General features: G+C 40.1%; 2 protein-coding genes across 7 annotated transcripts; one reads left to right on the top strand and one right to left on the bottom strand.

Annotated features, from left to right (window-relative positions):
* c21h2orf69 (chromosome 21 C2orf69 homolog) lies at positions 1-6,206 on the bottom strand. Its single transcript, XM_078939781.1, has 3 exons — positions 5,598-6,206; positions 2,144-2,377; positions 1-1,471 (listed from the first exon to the last, which is right to left on the bottom strand). Exons 1-3 carry the CDS (start codon positions 5,841-5,843, stop codon positions 989-991), a joined length of 963 nt encoding a protein of 320 aa, XP_078795907.1. The 5' UTR covers positions 5,844-6,206; the 3' UTR covers positions 1-988.
* ftcdnl1 (formiminotransferase cyclodeaminase N-terminal like 1) lies at positions 5,261-22,911 on the top strand. 6 transcript variants are annotated; one of them, XM_011489612.4, is made up of 7 exons: positions 6,493-6,648; positions 6,716-6,800; positions 7,759-7,876; positions 18,384-18,479; positions 18,649-18,804; positions 20,319-20,507; positions 21,873-22,911. In XM_011489612.4, exons 3-7 carry the CDS (start codon positions 7,762-7,764, stop codon positions 22,304-22,306), a joined length of 990 nt encoding a protein of 329 aa, XP_011487914.1. In that variant the 5' UTR covers positions 6,493-6,648; positions 6,716-6,800; positions 7,759-7,761; the 3' UTR covers positions 22,307-22,911. The 6 variants fall into 6 exon arrangements, with proteins under 6 accessions (XP_078795904.1, XP_020568778.1, XP_078795906.1 ...); XM_078939778.1 differs by lacking the exons at positions 6,493-6,648; positions 6,716-6,800 and adding an exon at positions 5,261-5,282; XM_020713119.2 differs by lacking the exons at positions 6,493-6,648; positions 6,716-6,800 and adding an exon at positions 6,151-6,261.
* The last annotated feature ends 327 nt before the right edge of the window (positions 22,912-23,238 follow it).

Here is a 23,238-nt window from a genome sequence, read left to right as displayed (position 1 = left end):
TTTTGTCTTTTTTTGTTTATTTACATTGCTGCCACCATCACTGACATGAGCAACGAGCAGAGGATGGAATGGTCTTTAAGTTACATTCAACACAAACAGGAGCAGCCTTTACAACATTAAATCAAATGGAGATCATATAGATTAGCATACATGCTGCCAGCAGCTGTCCTTTATGAAGCAACTTTTTCATAACATCAAATGTCACTTTATACTGAATCCCCTTGAGGAAATGCGTATGTTCTCAACTGCTTTTTCCAATATGAACATGCTAATACCTTCACTATAGAGGGGATGCGATCCCTTTGGTTTACTCTTACAAATTTGCATGAAAATATGCAAAGCATCAAGGCAGTTAACAAACCTGGATGCAGATATTTCTTTATAAATATTCAGCCTGATGCTACAAAAAAAAAGGCTGTTGTGTTTCTGATTAAAGACTCACCCATTTCTTTGTCTTGGATTTGTAATGTTCAGAAGCCAAACTGTAAGGATTTGTTTATAAATTAGATTTACAATAAAATTACCGGTATACAGTTTTTCTATTTAAAAAGAAGAAAATCTGAAACTCGATCAAAATTAGGAAAAAAATGAGTTCATGTGAAAATCAGCATTTATAAAAGTAGTTTTTAGTGTGCAGCTTTTTCTGAAAGTTGAATACTTTCCTCTATAAATCAAATTTTAATAAAACATATTACCACTTAAATTAAGGAATAACAATGACCAAACAAAATGAACATGAAATATAAATGTTTTTGAAGCAAACATTTAGGTTTGCCTCAATGTTTCTTAAAGGAAGATAATCCATGCTGGATTAGGCATCTGTCAAACTGGATTATCTGAATTCCAGCTGCTGTGAGGACATTTAGCATTAAAACTAAAACAAAACATGTTTTCCTAATGATCTCAGGTCCGAGCCCTTAAAGCACTGAAAACAGCCTTAAATCAGCCAGTAAGACATACTAACGCTGCCCTTTGCTTTTACCCAAACCTAAAACTCCAGGATGACCCTGAAATGGTTCTCGATGGAAGGTGGGTCATCTTCAAAGTGCAGCTTGTTACTGGGACACGCCCCAAACTCCTCCAGAGTTTTGATGAATTGTCTGTGCTCACGGCCCATCCAGGCCCGCATGGGGTCGCACACCTCGTAAGGAGTCACATGGGCGTGAATGGACACCCCGCTGGCGGCGAGCTCCTTCAGCACCTGCTTGTCCGTCACCCAGGTTTTGCTTCCTCCCGGATGGCCCCCGTCCAGCCAGTACATGTCTGAGATGTGCTTGATAAAGGCCGACATGCGTGGGTCTAAAAGGGCTCCAGGCAGCTCATACACCATCTGGTTCAGGACCACGCAGCCTTTGCTGAAACCAACCAGGACCAAGGAGAAGCCCGCAGGGATGCTGTCGGCGCCTTTTGCTGGCTGGAGGGGGTTGGGCAGCTTGACTCGCTTCATGCCATTGCTCAAGAGGGCCCTGAGGTCAGAAATGCCCAGACTCACTTTCAATTCATATCTACACACTGCCACACATTCAGATGCTGCAGGTCAGGATGTGCTCTTTTAAAGACCCTCTCCTATCATCTTCTGATGTATTTTAAAAGTGTTGCCGCTGGTCTTTTACTTATGTTTCTGCCGTTATTAGCCCTCATGGATCCATGCATCAGAATGGAGCGTCACGCCTACAGGCTTTTTCAAACGGCATTTTTTCATCTGCTCCTGATTCATAACAATTTGGGCGATCGCGGTGCCACTAGTGGTAGGGCGGTCGACCTCTGATTGGAATATTACAGGCTCGATTCCTGCCTGTGACGAAGTGTCCTTGGGCAAGACACTTAACCCCACCTTGCCTTTGGTGAAAGGTTGGCGCCAGCGTTCAGCTGCAGATTGTGTGAATGGGATTGTGACTGTAAAGCACTTTGGGCCTTCAAGGAAGGAAGAAAAATGCTTGCTATACAAGTATACACCATTTACGCCATTTTACCATTTGAATAAAGACATACTCAGAAAAGCAATTTTAAGCTTAATTTTCTTAATCTATGTCCTCTGTTGTGCGAAAAATGCTACAAGAACCTGTCAAAAAAAAAAAAAAAAAGTTTTCGATTGAGTGGGTCTTTAAGAGGTCAGAACAAAGTTTCCAGATCCAAACCTGAGGTGACTGAAAGCTCCGATGTCAGCTGCATATGGGGAGTGCTCTGGGGCCCCGAACATGTTGCTCTCCACAAAGTTGCTGTAGCAACTGAATTTATGCAGGTACATGCGGGACGCTCTCACCACCCAAATGTGGCTGTCGGGGAAGCGTCGGGACAGGATGAGGGCCACCTGCTCCAGACTCCAGGACAGCCACTGCGCTCCTTCCGGCTGCTGGGCCATCTCCTCTTCAAAGTTCTGCACACAGAAACAGAGTGGAGATGAGCAACTTTAAACAAAACACAGAAAAACACCAAACCTTAGGACTCCTTCCAGTTTTCTCTGCGCTGCTGATGTGATTCAACGTGTGACAAACAGGTTTCCTCTACAGGGAAGCAAGAGAAAAAAAATAAACGTACACACACCAGCAGATCTCTGACCCACTTAATTAGTTTCATCCACAGTGTCTTCTAAAAAGCTGCACACAATGACCTTATTCATTTTGTTTACAAGCAAACGTCACTGTCAGAGCATCCACGACAGACAAAGGACTCCTGGGAAATACCAGAACACCGTGGCAACGTTGACACTTGTCTGCAAACTTGCCTAATGAACTGCAGACGAGGACACTGAGCAAATGCCTGCATTGAGTAAACGGACGGGGGGGGGGGGGGGGGGGGGGGGGGGACTGCAACACTGGGAGAAATTAGGACACTTTCTGGGTTGTTGGAAGATACGAGAGACATGAGAGAAACAAGTGAGGCTGAATGAAAGCAACAAATGAAGAAAACAAATGAGGCAAAAAGAAAAAGCCTGAAAGTCATCGTATCTCATTATCTCACATGGAAAGATTTCTTTTTTATCTTAGTGCTACAATGCAGTAAGAGAAAATCTACTACATATATATGGATCTACTATATAGGGATCAGAATTTCCCAGAAAAAAGGGAAACATTGAAGTCATTCCATTAATCATCAGATGTAATAGCCCTGAACATCCACTACAGATTGAATCCATGGGCCTGTTATACGCATAGTTTTAATCCAGTGTCTGCAAGTCATCCCAGCTGCAGCAGGAGGCAGTTAATCTGCAGAGAATAAATCTCATCTGATTCTTCCAGCATCTATGTGCCAGATTATAACTTCAACCTTTACAAAAGTCAACCGGTTTCCCTTTCTTTGCCCTATTGGCTTGAATCCGCTGAAGTTCTGCATCTGTGAGCCTCTGCTGTGATGGAGGAGAACACAAAGCAGTGAGGAACAGTTGGTTGGTCTCGGGCTAAATGCCGGAGAATGTATATTAATTTAGATTTTGGGACAGTTTGCGATTGTGTTAGGAGTCTGGTTTCAGACTGGACATGAACGGAATGAATAAAGAAAGAGGTTCTTACATTTTAAAATAGCAGAGCAGGTTCTAGTTCATAAATATGAACCCGCTTTGGAACATTTTGCTGCTCAGCTCTGGTTTCACCAAAGTTTATTAGCATACAATGAGACTTTTTGCAGTTTTTGTATTTTCCTTCCCCAAAAAAACCCACTCATCTTTAAAATTGATAGTTTACAGTCATAAATGAGGAGAATTTAAAGATTATTCAGCAACTCAAACAACTTCTGCTCAACTTTTGAAAGAAAGTCTGGCTGTAGACAGCATTATTTTGAAATAAAGGGAACCTTTTACTTAAAATTGTATGTTGTGAAATATGAGTTGTATCATAAAGGGGAAAACTATTTCAAACATGACTGTTTTTGATTAGCAGCTTTACATGTAGTTGTAAAAAACCTTTTTTTTTTTTTTTTTTTTTTTTTTTACAAATATGGAGTTTTGCTATTTTAGATTGTCTTGTGTGCCCTCTAGTGGAATCCTCCTTAAATAAGTATTGAATCCGGCTGCAGGGAAATATATTAGATCACAGTCATGGCAGTCCAAGGCAACGAAAAAGGTGATAAAGCAGGTTGTAATGGGTGAAGGAAGGTTTCACATGTGATGTGTGACAAAAAAGTGTCAGCAGGAATGAAATGAAAGGTGTAGAGGACTGTGGTGAGAGCAGCCATGATGTTGGTTTAGTGGCTCTGAGAAAGAGACAGGAGGCACAGTTAAAGATGCTGAGTTTATCTCTGGGAGTGATGGGGATGGATAGGATCAAGAATGAAGACATCAGAGAGACAGATAATGTTAGATGTTTTGGAGATAAATGCAGACAGAGATGGTTTGGAGACACTCAGAAGAGGAACGGTAATTATGTTGGGAAAAGGATGCTGAGATTGAAGCTTCTGAGAAAGCAGTAGAGGAGACTGAGGAGGAAGTTCATGTAGTGAAAGAGGACATAAAGATGTTTAATGTGAGCGAGGAGAATGCAGATGATAGGAGGTGGATGATTCTGTTGCAACTCCTAAAAGGAGCAGCAAAAGATAGAGACAGAAACATCACTTTGAAAAACATTTCAAGTTGTGAAACGAAGCAGGCGATATAATGGTCCATGCCATTTAACCTGCTATTGATTGGAATTGATCTTCTAAAAAGTAATGTTTCTGCATTTCTGGACAATAAGCTATGCTCCAAGGCTCAGATCTTAAAAAACAAAAGCTTAAGATTACCAAATATTTGTTAGTATTTTTAAAAGTACTTTGCTGGTAACGTTTATTTAAGATAATGCTTGTTGCTTCTGTACTAGAGGAGTAACAGTCAACCGACTTAATTGATTGATCAGTTTATTTTAATATGATCCAACAAGATGGATTTGTTTAAAGTAAGTAATTAATCCAATTGACCTATACCATTATAAATTTGTTTCAAAATGAAATACAGTGAAAATATCGATATTAGAAAATATATGGGCACTGTAGGTTTATTATACTATAATGTAGAAATGACATCACAATGGACAAGACATGAGTGATGGCAGCAAAAAATGATCAACCATCGTTCCAGTCCAATGTGTGGGAACACTTTGAATTTAGCGTGTTGTGACCATACAGTGAGCTAGAATGTTCTAAGAATGATCTGTTTGGATTACTCTTATATGGAAAAACAACAGTGGGCTGAACCTTCCATTCATTCTTGTTTACGTGTTTGTTTGTTTGTATACACATTTAATTTACATTTGAATATCTTGCAAGAAACACAAGAAATCTGGAAAACTTCACCTGCACTGCTCAGTATCCAGGTATTTATCTCTCTGAGTCACACTGGCTTAATTTTTGGCCACAGATGATGATGTCCTGGATTGATTGAATCGGATCGTTAACGAACCGTTATCAAATATAAATCGGATCTGCAACTACAAATTATGATGAATTTATGTTAAAATGAGTCATTACATTCCAACGTATAAATCACCTCCATAAAGTAAACAGGAAGAATCGCTGCAAAAAAGAAACCATGCTAAATGTTAGAGTAACAAATAAATGGTGTCAGCTTGTTGTATGATTACTGAAAGCTTATTAAATCATCTTATCGTTGGAGCCTTCGCGTCACCCACCTGAATGTCACCGTGGAAGAACACAACATGCTTGTTGCCACTCTTTCCACTTGAATCGGAGCAGTCTGTGTCGGGCTGCAGCAGCAGCAGGTCGTTGACTCTGCTGGGATCACAGCCTGGAACTCCACGCAGCCTCTGCAGCTTCTTCCCCAGGAGCTGGGAGGAGCTCATCCTCTCCGCCGACGTGATCACCTTCGCCACCGTTACGAGAGAAAGCCCTACCGCTACGGCTCTGGTGACTAGCATGGGACGCTAAATTAAACCGATGATTTGGCGTTTTCCCCTCTTTGCGCAGTCCGTAATAATCATAATTCCGCTCTGCCGCTGTCAGCTAGCTAAAATCACGACGTCCGGTACTTTAGCTATTAAAGACAGCATAGGTTTAATAACATACTATAGATTAAAATGTCTGATACTTATCGATGTGCGTCTCTGTCCGTATTAAAGCAATGTCTGTCCAGGAATAATAAATGTGCTGCATGTGTTTCGTTCTGACAGTAACACTATGTCCACGAAGAGGCGCTGTAAAATAATAAAAAACACACCAAACCCCGGAAGAGCGTACCTAAACAATCTTCTGCGCATGCCTACATGTATTTTCAGAGATTCAAACACTTTAGCAAGATGACACACTTTTGGGCACTTCCGGTGATGTGCTAACAATGTAAGTTGTGAGAAAATGCTCATTTTGATTTCATGCGTATTACATAAAATCATGTTATTGGTTACATTTAGGGGCTTTAAAAACACGTACAAAAAGTATCATTAAATAGTATCGTGTATATATGTAAATACGTAAAAAATGGAAATACGGAAGTTTACAAAGACCAAAATAAATGTAGCTAGTCATCTTGCGGTTTTTTTAAACCTCAACTTTAGCGGAACTGAAAAAAGTCGTGTGTGAAACCTGTCGTGGAAAAACTCGTAACTATTTCTGGCCTGCAATTGACTCTGCTCAAATGAAGTGTACAAATGCATAAAGGAAGCTAACTTGACCGGACGTATCAACAGCAGTCCGTCAGCGCTGCCTTGACATGTCTGGCAACAGCAGGTTGTATGTTCTCCTCTAAGTTCAACCTGGACTGTGAACCTCTTTGATAACTCCAGGATATTTGTAGAACCAATTTAGGTGGCTGTACCGAACATTTATGCAGACCTCTGAGGATTTGTATCTAACACCTGGGATATCTTTTTTGCAGAAAGGTAATCTTTACCACAACAATACTAACCACTTTTTTCTGTTTTCTCGGTATAATAAAAAATTAAACATTACTAGAGTCATTTGCCATTTTTTATTTGCAGCTGCTCACCAATGCATGCAAATGTATACAAATAGATTGTTTTTAAAAACATTTTAATTATACGTTAATAACAAAAATGAATAATAATTGCAGGATCATGTCTGTAACTTCCTCATAAATGTCAATTCGGTGTTTGCATGTTTAAATTGCATCATAGGAAAAGATGGCAAGCTGGACGAATTTTAGTAGGTTGAAGTTGGAAGTAGGCTGCAAACTGTCAAAACAACCTTTATGAAGACACCTTTTTTTTCTTAGTTCTTATTTCACTTGCAAAGCTTAAGCTCCAGAGTTTAAAGTGTTGGAGCCCCAGATTGCTCTGATTGGTTCAAAATGATGTTGTGCCAGTCAAGTTCTTCAGATGAGGCACATCAAAGGAGCCTTTAAAGATATACCCATGTTGCTACCCACACACATCAAATGAAACAAGTGAAAGCTAGAATTACCAGGAAGATATTAAAGGTGGTATGGTTTCTTAACTTAAGACTTGTACACAGACAGAAGCAAGAAAACTTTAAAAAAAGTTGCATTGCTATGGCAGCAGGTAAAACATCAGACAGTGGAAATTAAAAAATAAATGTGGCTCAAGAGTTGGAAGATTGACTAAATCAGAAAAGTCATTTATTTGCAGATTGAAAATAAATATCTATATACAAAATAAACTTACAACCATATTGTTTAAAATATGTCTTCTGGTTTTAATAAAACTACATGTTTCTATTAAGATTGTATTTCTATTCTTCATGTAGTCTGCTCTTCACATGTCAGTTGGTGTAAAACACTTGGCATTATGTTACATATGAAAAGTGCTATATAAACACAAAGATTGATTTGATCTGATCTAAGTATTGGTGCTGTTGCAGAGAATGAGTTCAAGCATCTTGGGAAGACAGCTGGTGGCGTGTCTCCTCAACATTTCTGAGGCACGCAGGAAAGATCTGGTGGAAACTGTTGCCAGGGCTGCCTTGTACAACACAGAAGGTAAGCTTAGTGTTCTGATAGCAAGTATTTTCCTAAAATTTTCAGAAGTTTGCACACTGGTGTTGGACCGTTCTTTTTAAAAATGACATATTTTATATTTTTTTACTGTAACCAACAAATCCATCATTGATATACAACACAAATCAAGCTACTCTGAGCTGCATGCAAAAGCTTCTGGTGAAACATTTGAATACCAGAAGAATTTCAACAAAACAGCAAAACTCAAAAATTCCTGTCTTCAGAACGAGCACTGAAAGCGCACGCGCTGCGAGTCATAGACACGCCTCTTTTCTGTTTTCACGGAGGTCCTTGCGTGAAAGGGGTGTGCACAACTTCTGTGATGTTTGCATCTAAAATAAGTAGGATGAGCTGGTTTGAGGATTTCTGTGAACGTGTGAAGCTCAGGGGAGGGAGGAAATAAGACAGAGAAAGAGAACAGTTCCCAGCCAAGCGAGATAAAGGTTCGGTTCGTTTTTGAGCGCAGGTTCAGGAGTTCCGGCTCTGAACTTGTCTTCAGCCACCAGCTCTGGTTGTGCGCTCCTCCTGCGTGCACATGACTTGATCAGGCCGAAATGTTGGAAACAGTTTGAATTTGGAAAGTCACGTGCACGTCAGCGATCTCCATTTCATTAATCCTTCATTTAGCGCTCTCAGACTCAGGCATGACTGACGCACGCGCACACAACCCACGTGACTGCGGTGGTTCTATGAGTGACGGAACTGTCCGGTAATGACGTCACCCTTCCAGATTTGGATTACCTTCCACTATCCATGATCTGTAATGACAACAATCTGCATTACTTTTATGGATAAATACATGTTATGATGTCATTTTACGTCACTGAATAAAGCTATACACATGTTATGATGTCATTTTACGTCACTGAATAAAGCTAGACACATGTAATGATGTCATTTTACGTCACTGAATAAAGCTAGACACATGTTATGATGTCATTTTACGTCACTGAATAAAGCTAGACACATGTTATGATGTCATTTTACGTCATGGCAATCAAGCAGTGAATCTTTAAATATACCTTGAGTTTCCCAGGAGAAACATCTCAAAGTTCAATATAGAAATTTAAACACTTTTGATTAACTGTGTTCTAAGATTAAATCTTTAAAACTGACAGACGATCTAAAGAAGAACAGACTGAAAGAAAAAATGTCAAGAAAAGGAAATAGACAAACTGAAGCCTTTGAGCTGAGGGTAGGCAGTGAGTTGGTGGGAAATAAGGGGGTCTATATAGTTAAGGAATTCCTGGGAGAAGGAGGTTTTGGAAAAGTGGCTAAATGTAGTAAATTGTGGAGTCTAGAATATTACGCTGTTAAAATCATGAAAATATCCAGAGAAGGACAGAAAGAGTTTGAAACAATGAAACTGATCCAAGACCTGGACCCTGATGAGAACCACTTGATTAAGATGTACGAATGCTTCACATATAGAAATATGACTTGCATAGTGTACGAGCTCTTGGAGGTCAATTTTCATGATTCCTTGATGAATGAGCAGCAGCTGGTCCCTTTGTGTTATATCAGATTCATTGCTCAGCAGTTGCTCAAGGCTCTCAAAGCGCTCAAAAGTATCGGTGTGGCACACTGCGACATAAAATTAGACAACATTATGTTTGCGGATCTAGATGACATGAATGTAAAACTCATAGACTTTGGTCTGGCTGTAGAGACACATGAACTTTTAACCGGAACCAAAATGCAAGTAACTCAATTCAGAGCTCCTGAAGTTATCTTGGGTCTCCCTTTAGATGAAAGCGTTGACATGTGGGCACTTGGCATGGTGTTGGCCTGTGTTTACTGTGGATATTATCTCTTTCCATCAAGTACCGAATACGAAACAATTCGAGCTATGGTGCAGATATTTGGTTTACCTGAAGCTGACGTTCTCGATAGGGCAAACTACAAAGATGCCTTTTTCACTAGGGACAACGGTGACTTAAGACTATGCACACCAGAAGAATACACCGAAATAACTGGGAATAGAGTGAGATGCATGAATACTGTGATAGATTTCGATGCTATGACTGATCAACATCGGAATATGTACGAAATGCACGATGATGACGACCACAAAGCTTTCATTGACCTTCTCAAGCGCATTCTGGAAGTCAATCCTCAACGCAGAATCACACCAAGTCAAGCCCTCGAACACGACTTCATCACCATGAAGCACCTTGCAGGAAAAAGTAAGGCAGCATATGCTGCTGGATGTGAAGGCGTCATGGGAAAGACGCCGCCGTCAGAAGCACAAGTAAATCCCTCAGCATCTTCTAGTTCAAGCTTGAGTGGATCCTCTAACCAAAGCCTGATATCATCAATGTCAGAAAGTGAAATTGTAGACGTGAGGGAAGTTCTTTCAGCTGGAAGTGCAGATGAACAATCAAGTCACTCCAGCCTTAACAGCTCTGACTCCTGTGAGAAACCCGTGTTCCAGGAAAATTTGGAAAAGCCGGAAGATCTGCAGACAAACAAAGACAAGGCAAAAATGTCAAGAAAAGGAAATAGAAAATCGGAAGCCCTTGAGCTGATGGAAGGCCATTATTTGGTGGGAAATCAGGGGATCTATAAAGTTCAGGAATTCCTGGGACAAGGAGGTTTTGGAAAAGTGGCTAAATGTACTAAATTGGGAAGTCCGGAAATGTATGCAATTAAAATCATAGCAAATGTCCAAGAAGGCAAGGAAGAGTTTGAATCCATGAAACTAATCCAAGTTCTGGATCCTGATGAGCACCACTTGATGAAGATGTATGAGTGTTTCTCATTTCAAAATGTGATTTGCTTGGTGTACGAGATCCTGGAAGAAAGCTTGGAAGATTTCTTGATCAAAAATGAATGCAAAGCCACACCTTTGACTTATGTCAGAGCTATTGCTCAGCAGATGTTTCAGGCTCTCAAAGCCCTCAAAAGTATCGGTGTGGTTCACTGTGACATAAAATTGGACAACATTATGTTTGCGGACAAAAAATCCTTGAAATTCAAACTCATAGACTTTGGTCTGGCGGTAGAGACAAAGGAACTTCCAATCGGAACCGAAATCCAAGTAACTCGATTCAGAGCACCTGAAGTTATCCTGGGTCTCCCTTTAGATGAAAGCGTTGACATGTGGGCACTTGGCATGGTGTTGGCCTGTGTTTACTTTGGAAATTATCCCTTTCCATCAAGAACCGAATACGAAACAATACGAGCTATGGTGCAGATATTTGGTTTACCTGAAACTGACGTTCTCGATAGGGCAAGCTGCAAAGATGCCTTTTTCACTAGGGACAACGGTGACTGGAGGCTATGCACACCAGAAGAATACACCAAATCAACTGGGAAAGAATTGAGAAAAAAGAATCATGTGATAGATTTTGATGCTATGACTGATAAACATCGGAATATGTACGAAATGCACGATGATGACGACCACAAAGCTTTCATTGACCTTCTCAAGTGCATTCTGGAAGTCAATCCTCAACGCAGAATCACGCCGAGTCAAGCCCTCGAACACGACTTCATCACCATGAAGCACCTTGCAGGAAAAAGTAAGGCAGCATATGCTGCTGGATGTGAAGGCGTCATGGGAAAGATGCCGCCGTCAGAAGCACAAGTAAATCCCTCAGCATCTTCTAGTTCAAGCTTGAGTGGATCCTCTAACCAAAGCCTGATATCATCAATGTCAGAAAGTGAAATTGTAGACGTGAGGGAAGTTCTTTCAGCTGGAAGTGCAGATGAACAATCAAGTCACTCCAGCCTTAACAGCTCTGACTCCTGTGAGAAACCCGTGTTCCAGGAAAATTTGGAAAAGCCGGAAGATCTGCAGACAAACAAAGACAAGGCAAAAATGTCAAGAAAAGGAAATAGAAAAACGGAAGCCCTTGAGCTGATGGAAGGCCGTAATTTGGTGGGAAATCAGGGGATCTATAAAGTTCAGGAATTCCTGAGACAAGGAAGTTTTGGAAAAGTGGCTAAGTGTACGAAATTGGGAAGTCCGGAAATGTATGCAATCAAAATCATAACAAATGTCCAAGAAGGCAAGGAAGAGTTTGAATCCATGAAACTAATCCAAGTTCTGGATCCTGATGAGAACCACTTGATGAAAATGTATGAGTGTTTCTCATTTCAAAATGTGATTTGCTTGGTGTACGAGATCCTGGAAGAAAGCTTGGAAGATTTCTTGATCAAAAATGAATGCAAAGCCACACCTTTGACTTATGTCAGAGCTATTGCTCAGCAGATGTTTCAGGCTCTGAAAGCACTCAAAAGTATCGGTGTGGTTCACTGTGACATAAAATTGGACAACATTATGTTTGCGGACAAAAAATCCTTGAAATTCAAACTCATAGACTTTGGTCTGGCTGTAGAGACAAAGGAACTTCCAATCGGAACCAAAATCCAAGCAATTCCATTCAGAGCACCTGAAGTTATCCTGGGTCTCCCTTTGAATGAAAGTATTGACATGTGGGCACTTGGAGTTAGTTTGGCGACTGTTTACAGTGGAAATTATGCTTTTCCGGATGATTATGATTATGAAACCATCAGAGCGATGGTGCAGATATTCGGGTTACCAGAGGAAGAACTTCTTTCTGCAGGACTAAACACTCAAAACTATTTTACTTGGGACAGCGGTGTAAACGGCTGGAGGCTGTACACAGCAGAGGAATATACCCAAAGAACAATGTCAAATGTCAATGGGAATCATGTGATAAATCTTGACCAGATGACTGAGATTCATCAAAAGCAGTTTGACATGTACGATGATGACGACCACAAAGCTTTCATTGACCTTCTCAAGCGCATGCTGGAAGTCAATCCTCAACGCAGAATCACGCCGAGTCAAGCCCTCGAACACGACTTCATCACCATGAAGCACCTTGCAGGAAAAAAGTGCTGTCAAGATGACGACGTCATGGGAGACAGGCAGCTGGGACGAAAGAAAAAAAACCTCTCCAGTGATAAACACGGTTCTTGAAAAGTCTAGGAGTCACAAGTGTTTTAGGCGTTTTATTATTTTCTTTTGTGAATTTCTGCCTTATTAATGTTAAATTAGTTTGGGTTTTCTCCTGGAGCTCAGGTTTGCCCTTAAAAAAATTCCCATAGCTTATTAATATTGTTGCTTATTGTTAAATCATTAAAAAATGTTTTTATATTTTTTTATAATATATGTTAAATAAGTTTGGGTTTTCTCCTGGAGCTCAGGTTTGCCCCTTAAAAAAATCTCCATCCCTTATTGATATTGCTCTTTATGATTAAGATTGTAAACATTTTGTAATTTATGTTAAATTAGTTTGGGTTTTCTCCTGGAGCTCAGGTTTGCCCTTAAAAAAAATTCCCATAGCCTATTAATATTGTTGCTTATTGTTAAATCATTAAAAAATCTTTTTTTATTTTTTATAATTTATGTTAAATAAATTTGGGTTTTCTCCTGGAGCTCAGGTTTGCCCTTAAAAAAATGTCTCCATCGCTTATTTATATTGTTTATTGTTAAAATTGTAAAAATTAAAACTGTTTACTTATATTTATATATGTAAATCAATCAATCAGTCAGTCAGTCAGTCAGTCAGTCAGTCAGTCAGTCAGTCAATGAATGTTTAAACGTATGAATGAATCAATTAATGAATGAATCAATAAATGAAGGAATCAATGAAAAAAATGAATGTAATGCAACCACAGGGGGCACAATCCAGCTCCCTTTTGCCGGTCCCAAGTCCGGATAAATGCAGAGGGCTGTGTGAAAGAGAAACCCAACTAAATATATTAATCACAAACAGAGATGAATTAATATCTATATACAGTACAGACCAAAAGTTTGGACACACCTCATTCAAAGAGTTTTCTTTATTTTCATTACCGTGAAAATTGTAGATTCACACTGAAAGCTGCAAAACTATGAATTCACACATGTGGAATTATATACATAACAAAAAAGTGGGAAACAACTGAAAATACGTCATATTGTAGGTTCTTCAAAGTAGCCACAGTTTGCTTTTATTAGTGCTTTGCACACTCTTGGCATTCTCTTGATGAGCTTCAAGAGGTAGTCACCTTAAATGGTCTTCCAACAGTCTTGAAAGAGTTCCCAGAGATGCTCAGCCCTTATTGGCCCTTTTGCCTTCACTCTGCGGTCCAGCTCACCCCAAACCACCTCGATTGGGTTCAGTTGCGGTGATGGTGGAGACTGTTTGGTCTGTACTGTAAATATATGTATGTATGTATGTATAGGTGCCATCAAGATTTTGTTACATCACCCAGATTGGCTTCACCAGGGCCCTGCTCTGGAGGCGAGCAGCTCTGGGCAGGGCCCATCTCTATGGTTCTAGCCAAAGAGCAGATGTGGGATCACTCCCCCGTGGGCCCACCACCTGCAGGAGAGCTCAAAAGGGGTCAGTGCAAAGTGGGTTGGGAGGTAGTCGAAGGAAGGTGCCTCAGTGGCTGTAACCACGATGACTGAAGTTGGCTCTTGGAACTTGAAAAGTCATCTCTCTAGGATGGTGGAAGCCTGAGAGACGGATTAGACTCACTGCCATTCTAGAGTTTCGCTTGGTGAGAGGGGGCAGGCTTGTGTGGGCATACTTGTGAGCCCCAGCGCAGCCCCCTAACTTTTGGGATAACCAAAAGGCCTGTATCTGTATCTGATTTTGAGTTGTCAGAAGGTTCAGAATTGCTTTGTTTTTGAAACCTGTTCGTAAATAAAGCTTCCCCAAAAATAAGTACTCTTTGATGAAATGATAAGATCTTTGAAAAATGATAGGATGAATTATGGAAAAAAATGATTTTTAAAATTAGAAAGTCATATAAAACATTTGGAGAGAAAAAAGAATAAAATTTGAAACTCAAATTAAACAAAAACCATACACTTAATGCTGTTACCGAATGAAAGATATGCAGCTGCAAGTTTGTACGTTCATTTTTTGTTTTGCTGTTTCTCTCCCTGTTTCCCTTCAGTCATCAGTAGTTTTGTGTGGGGGTGGGGCTTTCAGCCAATTGGCTACCAGGACACGATTGACATTGGGTGATGGAGGATATGATGACATCATTTCCGCTCCAAAACAGCAGTTATTGTTGGCGCTGCCTAAGTCCTCCCTTCTCTGATTTAACAAACTTTTGGAGAGCTGTATGATGCTAAACTCTATGAAACGTGATTTTTGACTGTGGGAGGAACCGGCCGTGGTGCAGCGTTAGGGCGGTCGACCCCTGATCGTAAGACTGCAGGTTTGATTCCCGCCTTCCACGACCATGTGTCGAAGTGTCCTTGAGCAAGACACTGATCCCCACCTTGCCTCTGGTGGAAGGTTGGTGTCAGTGTTCGGCAGTGGAGCCACCATCAGTGTGTGAATGGATGAATGGTTCTGTGACTGTAAAGCACTTTGGGCTTTCGAGGAAGGTAGAAAGCGCTAAACGAGCATACGCCATTTATACGCCTCAAAACCAATGAATTCACAAGGAGAACATGCAAAGAAATTGACGATTTGAACCAGAGGCCTTCTCACTGTTAAAGTGGGAGTGCTAACCACTACATCTCCGTGCCACCTTGCTCAGGATTTGTGAATTTGTCCTTCAGAGCACAGATATGGAGTCTGCAGATCCAGTAATCCGTCATAGATCAGGCCGGCGACCCTCTGAAAGACTCCTGCAGTTGGTTTTTCCCGTCCTCTTGTTATCTTACTAAATCTTTCTAATCTCAACTGTAAAGCCAGAGTCATATCCAAAACATGTCAGGTTTACACCAGCACCAGCACCCCTGTACAGGACAAGCAGGAAGACGGTGAACCAAAGGAGCTGATCTAAAGCTATCAACAGCCTCTGACCTGAATATTCTGTAGTTACACAAATGAATTCACCGGAAACTAATTAAAAAAAGAAAAGAATACGACTGAACATCAAACTTTACTATTGCACCTGGAATTCTGATTTTCTGTCCTTTGACTCCTTCTTATTAGCTGACTCGGCACAAATCTAAAGAACACACAGCTGGATGGTTCTTGAGTGAAAGCATTTTACACAGATCTTTATGATGTCAGCAACTTCAGGTGTCGGATGCTTTGGTCTCCAGCTCTTCAAGTGCCTCCAGGCTTTTCTGAGTGACGTCATAGGTGATTTTCGAATACACACATTGAACACACAAATGAAAAAGGCTGAAGACTCATTCGTCCCATCAGACTGTTCAGTTCCTCCTAACTTACAGCAGCTGGGCTTGACAGTCAAATCAGATGGCTTTAGCTCTATACAGAACCGCCTCATTTCTGTTATTTGGTGGATTCCTCCAACAGTCATGATACAGTGACTTAAAGAGGCAAAGAGCCCCCTGCTGGTCACAGACTCCTGGTTCCTAATCCATCAAGAAACACAACGAGGAAATCCTACACCCTTTCTTTTTCCAATTCTGTTGGGATCATTAGGCCTTAATGGACTAAACTGAGTCCTAAGAATCTCTACTGGGTGACAGTGACAGGATTAGGACTTCATTCATTTGAATGTTTCTTGCTTTCTTTGCACAGTTGCATAAACTAACCTCTAGTTGGAATTGGTGCTTCAAATATGAACTGAATTCAACTGAATTATGGAAACAGAACTTGTGCAAAACCTTTTCATCATCATTGTTTTCTTTATAAAGAACTTTCCAACATCATCCATGAGTCGTGGGAAGAAATTTGTCTCGACACCTGAAAACGACAAAAACGTCATCAACATTTTGTACAGATCTTCACGCTCAGCGCTGATGTAGCTTCTGGAGCTGCCTGGACAATTGCTCACCTCTCTCCACGGGGTCATAAAAGTAACCCTCCCTCCTCAGTGAGGGCAAAACTAAAGGCACAAGATCAGCCAGCTGCTGCTGGGTTGGCGCACAAGCTGCAATCTTCTCTGCCACCTCCTTCTCCTCCTCCAACCCCCTCCTCTGCTCTGCCATTCTACACTCCTGAGATCAGATCAGTCTGATCACTTAGATTAGAACTTACCTTTACCTCATTTGTCATCCGCTGGCCTGAAGGCCTGCAGTGAGTTTATTCTTTGATGAAGTCTTATTTCAAAACTGTGAAAATGTTGCAGCTTTTCTTTCCTTGCAACCCCTTAAAGACTGTCTCACAGCTGCTATGTACAATCTGGGCATTTTCCACGGATGAAATTTCTGTCCTTTGCGATACGAGTGTGATTTACCTAATGCACAGGTGTTTCTTGTGTTTCATCATTTGTCGATGTGTGCAGATATCAGTCGAGGGGCTCGGCTGATGGGTCTGTACTTGAAACCTGCTCTGAGCTGTTTGAAATTTTGGTCGGTTGCAGTTCATGCGTAAGTCTCTTACAGGGCGGTGTCAGCTGCCACGCGGAAGGCGGGTCTGTGCTTGAAATGTTTATAGATGTATCACAGAGGAACCACTTTAAAACCACGGAACAAGTACACATAACCACGCAAGGAACACGTAAATCTGCTTAATTGAATTTCGTTATTTTGACATTCAGAGCACTGAGCAGAGATCACATCAGCACCATGGTCAGCGCCCTCTGTTGGTCCTTCCAATGGTTTGACCATTATTACCAGTTTTCATCCAGGGACAATGCGCAAATTGTATGTAGTGAGAGTGTGACATGGCTTGAACCTCAGGAATGTCACTCAGTTCTTCCAGGTAACTTTCTGAATGAGAACCAAAAGAAGAAAACATCTTAGTTTATGTGAGGCAAACTGGTAAAACAAAGGTTGGACAGAGTGCAGGGGTTTACCTGTTTGAACATCCAGGTGTTTCCTGCCCTGTAGAGATGGGATTTATGGCTCTTTGGATCATATCACATTTATTACCTTTTAAGAAGCCAGTCTGGACTTTATTCCTTTTATCCTGGAAATAATCACAGGGAGGATTGATGGGCTGAGACCTAAAAAGAGTGTGTTTGTGTACTTGAATTGTGTTATTACAGCAACAGCTAAACCAGGGGTCTACAACCTAACGCTAAAAGAACCATTTGGTCCAGTTTCTTACAACCCCTGGCTGTACCACCCTGTTTATAAAAATGTTATTTATTGGTGTTTTTGTGCTTATTACGCAATCTATTTGTAACACGTAGCTTTGAAATATTTACAATAATGAAATTCCAACAGTTGTGTATTTTATCAGGCCGTGTAACAATGTTGATTTCTTTTACTCTGACAAAAGCACAGACAAGTTCCTTTTCTAAAATCAGAGTCTCTTTCAAAAAAGATCCTCCTGATGCAGCAGATGTTCTAGCAGTTACCTTTATAGCACAATTCTGTCATTGGAGAACTTCTGAACACATACAGGAGAAGATAAGGACACATGCTTGAAACTTTTTGTAATTAACAGTTCGGACAATAGATGGAATCCTCATCATTATACTCAGTCATCGGATTGATAAAGCACACAAGGACTCTTCATTTAGTTTCATGTCAGCAGTGGTGGAAAACGAGTTTATTTTACTATTAAAAGATCACCTCATTAAAAAAAATAAGCTTAAGACCATTTTTATTTGAATTGACCATGTCTTCTTAATGATTCACCAGGGGTTAAGCGAGAGGGAACCACGGTGCTGAACATCTTTAATGATTATGACTACAACCGGTCTGTCATCACTATTGTTGCCAGTATCGGCTCAATCAGTAAGAATTTTATTTTTTGTGCTCACTGTTGCAAAACAGAAACAAATTTTCTAAACCGCATTCATTCATATTAAAAGTATAAAACCTGAAATGAGTTAAATATTGTTTGATTACAGCCCTCTGAAATTGTTTTTTTTCTTCTCTTAGTTTCATATTTCATGTCTTTCAGGGGAGGCAGTTCTGTCTGCATGTGTAAAGGCGTGTGGCCTGATTAACATGTGCACTCATACTGGAGTTCATCCATGTCTGGGCGCTGTTGACCTCATACCCATCTACCCTTTGGGAGAGGAGGTTGGAATAGAGGATTGTGCTCAAGAAGCCCGGGGTGAGATCCTTTGTGTGTGTGATTTTTAGTGAGCAATTAGCAGCAAAGTGCAGTTATTGATCTGTCATTCTCTAAATTGGCCCTGCTGTGTCATGCGTTTTGCTCTGTTTTTGGCAGAAATTCATGTAAACTTTCATCCACTGTGGACTTTTTTTCTGTATTTAATTTGGCTCTGAAAACCTTTTTCATTTGCTAATTGAAGTTATATTTTTATAACTAATGTTTTTGACCTTCAGTTTTGGGGAAAGCACATCAGTATCATTTTTACTGATAGTCTGTGTACAGTCATTTAAAAAACAAACTCTCTTTTCTGGTCTGTAGTTTTAAATACCAGAACATGAGAAAACAGCATACTTAGACCTAAAAATTAAGTGTCTTTGCAGTTTTTAATGTAGTCAAGATAAATTGATTAGCAAATGTTTCAGCTGCTTGGTTACTAGAAAAATGCACTTTATTCTAATAAATAACAGGGCTGCATATTGTTAAAAAATGTATTAAATCAAAATTCTAAAAAGGTTTTTTGTTTAAACTATAACAAATAGCCGTTTAGGCAAACATGAGGGGTGATGATGTGGGCATGTTTTGAAGACACATAATATGACATAATATAATACATAATAAAAAATGTAGTCAGTTATAAACTCAGAGGAAAAGCACAATATTCTGGAGTCCAATATTTGATCACAACTTTGCCAGATCAGATTTGACTTAAACACCAGAATAAGAATAGGAACTAGAAAAAACAGGTGATGTTGCTTTACCCCAGTAAAAGTTTGCAACTCTCCTTGATGGAAAGGTTTACATCGATAAACTATGAAAAGCTTATTATAACATGTTTTATACATATATATTACATACATATATATACATTAATAGGCTAATAGTAGGCAAAATAAAGTGAAATTATGGCTGCTAAGGGAGGGTTCTAACTAATTAAGAAGTGTAAATATTTTTTCACACCTTTTTTCTGCTTTTTGGATTAGGTTTTGATTAAAAAAAAGTGAGGTATATGGGATTTCATGTTTTGAAATGAGAATGTATAATTAAAGTGCAGATTATTTTTGTTAAACAATCAGACATGAGAAACAGCAGATTTTTTTATATTTTGTTTTGTGCGTTTTTGTGTTTTACTGTCTCTGGAAAGAATCAAGCTGTTAATGACGTGATGTTCTCTGTTCATTTTTTTTCACTGTGCTGTTGATTAGTCTCACACTCTACCAGTTGACTTGGCAGTGACTTGTCCTGCTGATAATGAGCAGCCACACAGCACGTGTCTGATGTTGGGCTAATTCAGTTCTGTGTGGTTGTGTAACGTTAATAGAAAAGTGCATGCCACTGTATGCACACATGCATGTGATAAGTTGTCCATGCGTCCTTAATTTTCCATCCATCTGACCAACGTCCCCCTCAGGTGTGTTTATTCTCCCATGTTTGTGTAAAGTGTGTGTTTGTGACGGCATGCTCTCCATCTGCTGTCGCCTGAAATCTATCTGTGCTCATTTCTTGTTGCTCAGCTGTGGCTCAGGGACTCACAGAGAGCGTCCAGGGCACCAGTGCCTTTCTCTTCGGCTGGGCAGATTCCCTTTTGCAGCGGGGGCTGGCACAAAGGAGGAAGGAGATGGGTTGGTTTAAGAAAACACCAGACATGCAGGCAGTCCGGCCTGACGTGGGTCCACAACCACAGAGACGATACGGCCTCACAGGTGAGCCAACAACTAGCTAAACTGATAGAATGTCTAAAAGGGAACACATCAAAAACAGGAAAGGCAAAAAATTATTACCCAATTGGCAGGTTATTTTAAAAAAGCAAAAAAATCTCCCAATGAGGTTTTTTCTAACAAAGATTATGTTGCTACTGAAAAAACTTTCTTGAAAAAAAAAAAAAAATCTTTATCTTTTATTTTGTTTTTGCAGTGAACATTTTGGGAAAATATTTACAGTTTTTTGCATATGAATTTAAATTGTAAAAAACAATGTGTGCTAATTTTTTTGTCCTTTGTGTAGCTAAATCTTAAATAACCTGCTAAGCTTTACAGAGGACCTAGACCTTCCCAAACTTTCTTTGTTGGTTTTTGAAACCGGAAAACAAAAAGTGTCATTCTAAAAAGAGACATAACATGTCCAGATGGAGAGGACTCTTTTCAAACCTTTAAACCAGCTACCTTTACAAGATAAATAGAAACTATAATTTTAACAGCACCTTTATTAAAGTCCCACTCTACTCATCTTTTTTGCTATTTTAAAAGCATTCCCAGTGGTCTTTTAATCATCATTATGCTGTTTTAAGCCAAAATCAAATAACCTGAGTCATATTCTAGATGTACTGTCTTTAGTAGCTCATTAGAATTTCCCCTCTGAGTTGTGGGCAAGACTGTTGGATGCAGAGTAAGCCCGCCCTGAGTCGTCGTCACCTCTATGTTTACGCGCTCCCTCACTAGCTTTCAGCCCCTCACAACCCCAACTTACATTAGTGATGCAACGAAAAAGGCAAGCAATATCAAAGCTATCCAGACGTACAGTTTTGAAGCAGATGCCTGTTCAGACGAGGAAAACAAAGACGTACATGGATCCAGTTGCCTGCAAGTGGATGCATGGGAATGGGGCAGAGCAGGGGGGTGTGGCCCGCCGATTGTAGATTCTACATCAGAATTACAAGCTTTTCCCAACTGAAGTATTTGTCTGCTCCCGATTAACAACTGCTTGAATAATAAATACTTGGAAATGCAATTTTGAGCATAATTGTCTTTACATACGTCCTCCATCATGAGAAAACAAAAACACAATTTGTGGATTTTTAAAGAAACAGTCAGCCTTTTGGTGTCCTGCTTATGTTTTCCTTTCTTTCAGTTTGATGATATGAATGAAAGTAAAAATAGGATTCTATCATAGTACAAAATGTGATGCATCATGTCTGCTAAAGTCAGGTTGAAGCTAATCTATCAATCTTCTTTTCCTAGTTCAGAGCAATAGTAGAGCAAAACATCTGATGAAAGCATTTCCTCTTAGCTTTATTTCATTTTTGCAGTACTTGCCACACACAAACCTCTGCCTCTCTGACTTTGCTGAAGGTGTTGGAGCCAGTCCGTACGTAATGAACTGCAACGTCACCATCAACACCCAGGACATCTCTGTGGGCCGCAGCATCGCCACAGCCATCAGGGAGTCCACCCCAGGGGGCCTCCCTGGAGTACAGGTTCTGGCTTTACCACATGAGGGAACTGTTGAAATTGCTTGTAATGTGGAAAGCGTGAAGGGGGACCCCCCCAGCCATCTGACAGATGAACCTTGGCCATCATTTACCATAGATGGTCAAAAATACTGTCACCCTCCAGCATCTCTCATCACAGCCAGGGTAGCGGAGCTGGCAAGAAGGCAGGGGGTTGGCTTAGAGGGTACAGCTCTTGTAGGGTTCACCCCCCATGAGTGCAGGAGATTAGCAGAATTTGCTTTGTCTCAAGGAATTGCAGAATTTTGGAAGGAGCAGCGCAGGATTCACATGTGAAAGGAATCTGTTGTCGAACCTGTGAAACACAGTCAATAAAAGGCTAAATCTTTGAGTGATGAGCTGGATATTTGAACTAATATGATTTATTTTCTAATTGGACTTAAATCTTCCTTTCATAATTATTATAATATTTTACAATTTAATTTTTTAATCTGAGCAAAATAAAATAGTCTTTTCATACCTGAGTGTATACAGATAAAGCAGAATCAGTCTACTGCTGCGGCAAGAACAGCACTGCATCAGGAGAAAGGTAAATCTTGGCTACAGTGCACGGCTGTAGACAGTCTGGACCCACTGGAGGAGCCATGCTGCATGATCCAGAAAGTATTTGGAAAGAGCAAGAAGTATGCATCCTTGATCGCCTTAGTGAATGATGAATGGGTGGGGTAGTTTTTCCAATCGCCATTTCGGAGCAGTGGGTTTGAGAAGTGGGCAAATTGGTGTAGCAACAGAGTTAAATTTTGTTCTAAGAACAATTTATCTTCTGATATGAACTTCTGTGCTTTATGTGCCTATATGCTGTTACACTGTAAACATAAAAAAACCCTAATCATCACTTTTTTACATAAAAAAGACACACATTAAAGTTTGTTTTTCTTTTTCTTTTGTGATTAGCTGCATTATTTCTGTTTCTGTAGTCTGGAATAAATGATTTAAGTCTCATCAGGGGATGTGTCTCCTGCAACAAAAAACATATTCGTACTTATTGGTAAAGGCAAATTAAAGTTGAAAGCACCCCTTCTTCAACCATGTCTTCCTTTAGATTCAGGTGACATTGCAGGGCTGTACAACCCACAAGTTTACAATTCATAGCTGTAAAGTTTTCTCTCTTTCTGATCACCTATTGATTTGTTGCATGCCACCACTGTGATTAAAATGGTTAATTTAAAAAACTAAATAATTAAGCAAATTAAAATACATGCCTTTTT

The sequence above is a fragment of the Oryzias latipes genome, chromosome 21 (genome assembly GCF_053564925.1).
Source record: "Oryzias latipes strain Hd-rR chromosome 21, Olatipes_Hd-rR_3.1".
In the NCBI taxonomy this organism is placed as follows: domain Eukaryota; kingdom Metazoa; phylum Chordata; class Actinopteri; order Beloniformes; family Adrianichthyidae; genus Oryzias; species Oryzias latipes.
The sequence above is the reverse complement of the archived record's forward strand: the minus strand, read 5'-3'. Positions and strand labels throughout refer to the sequence as shown.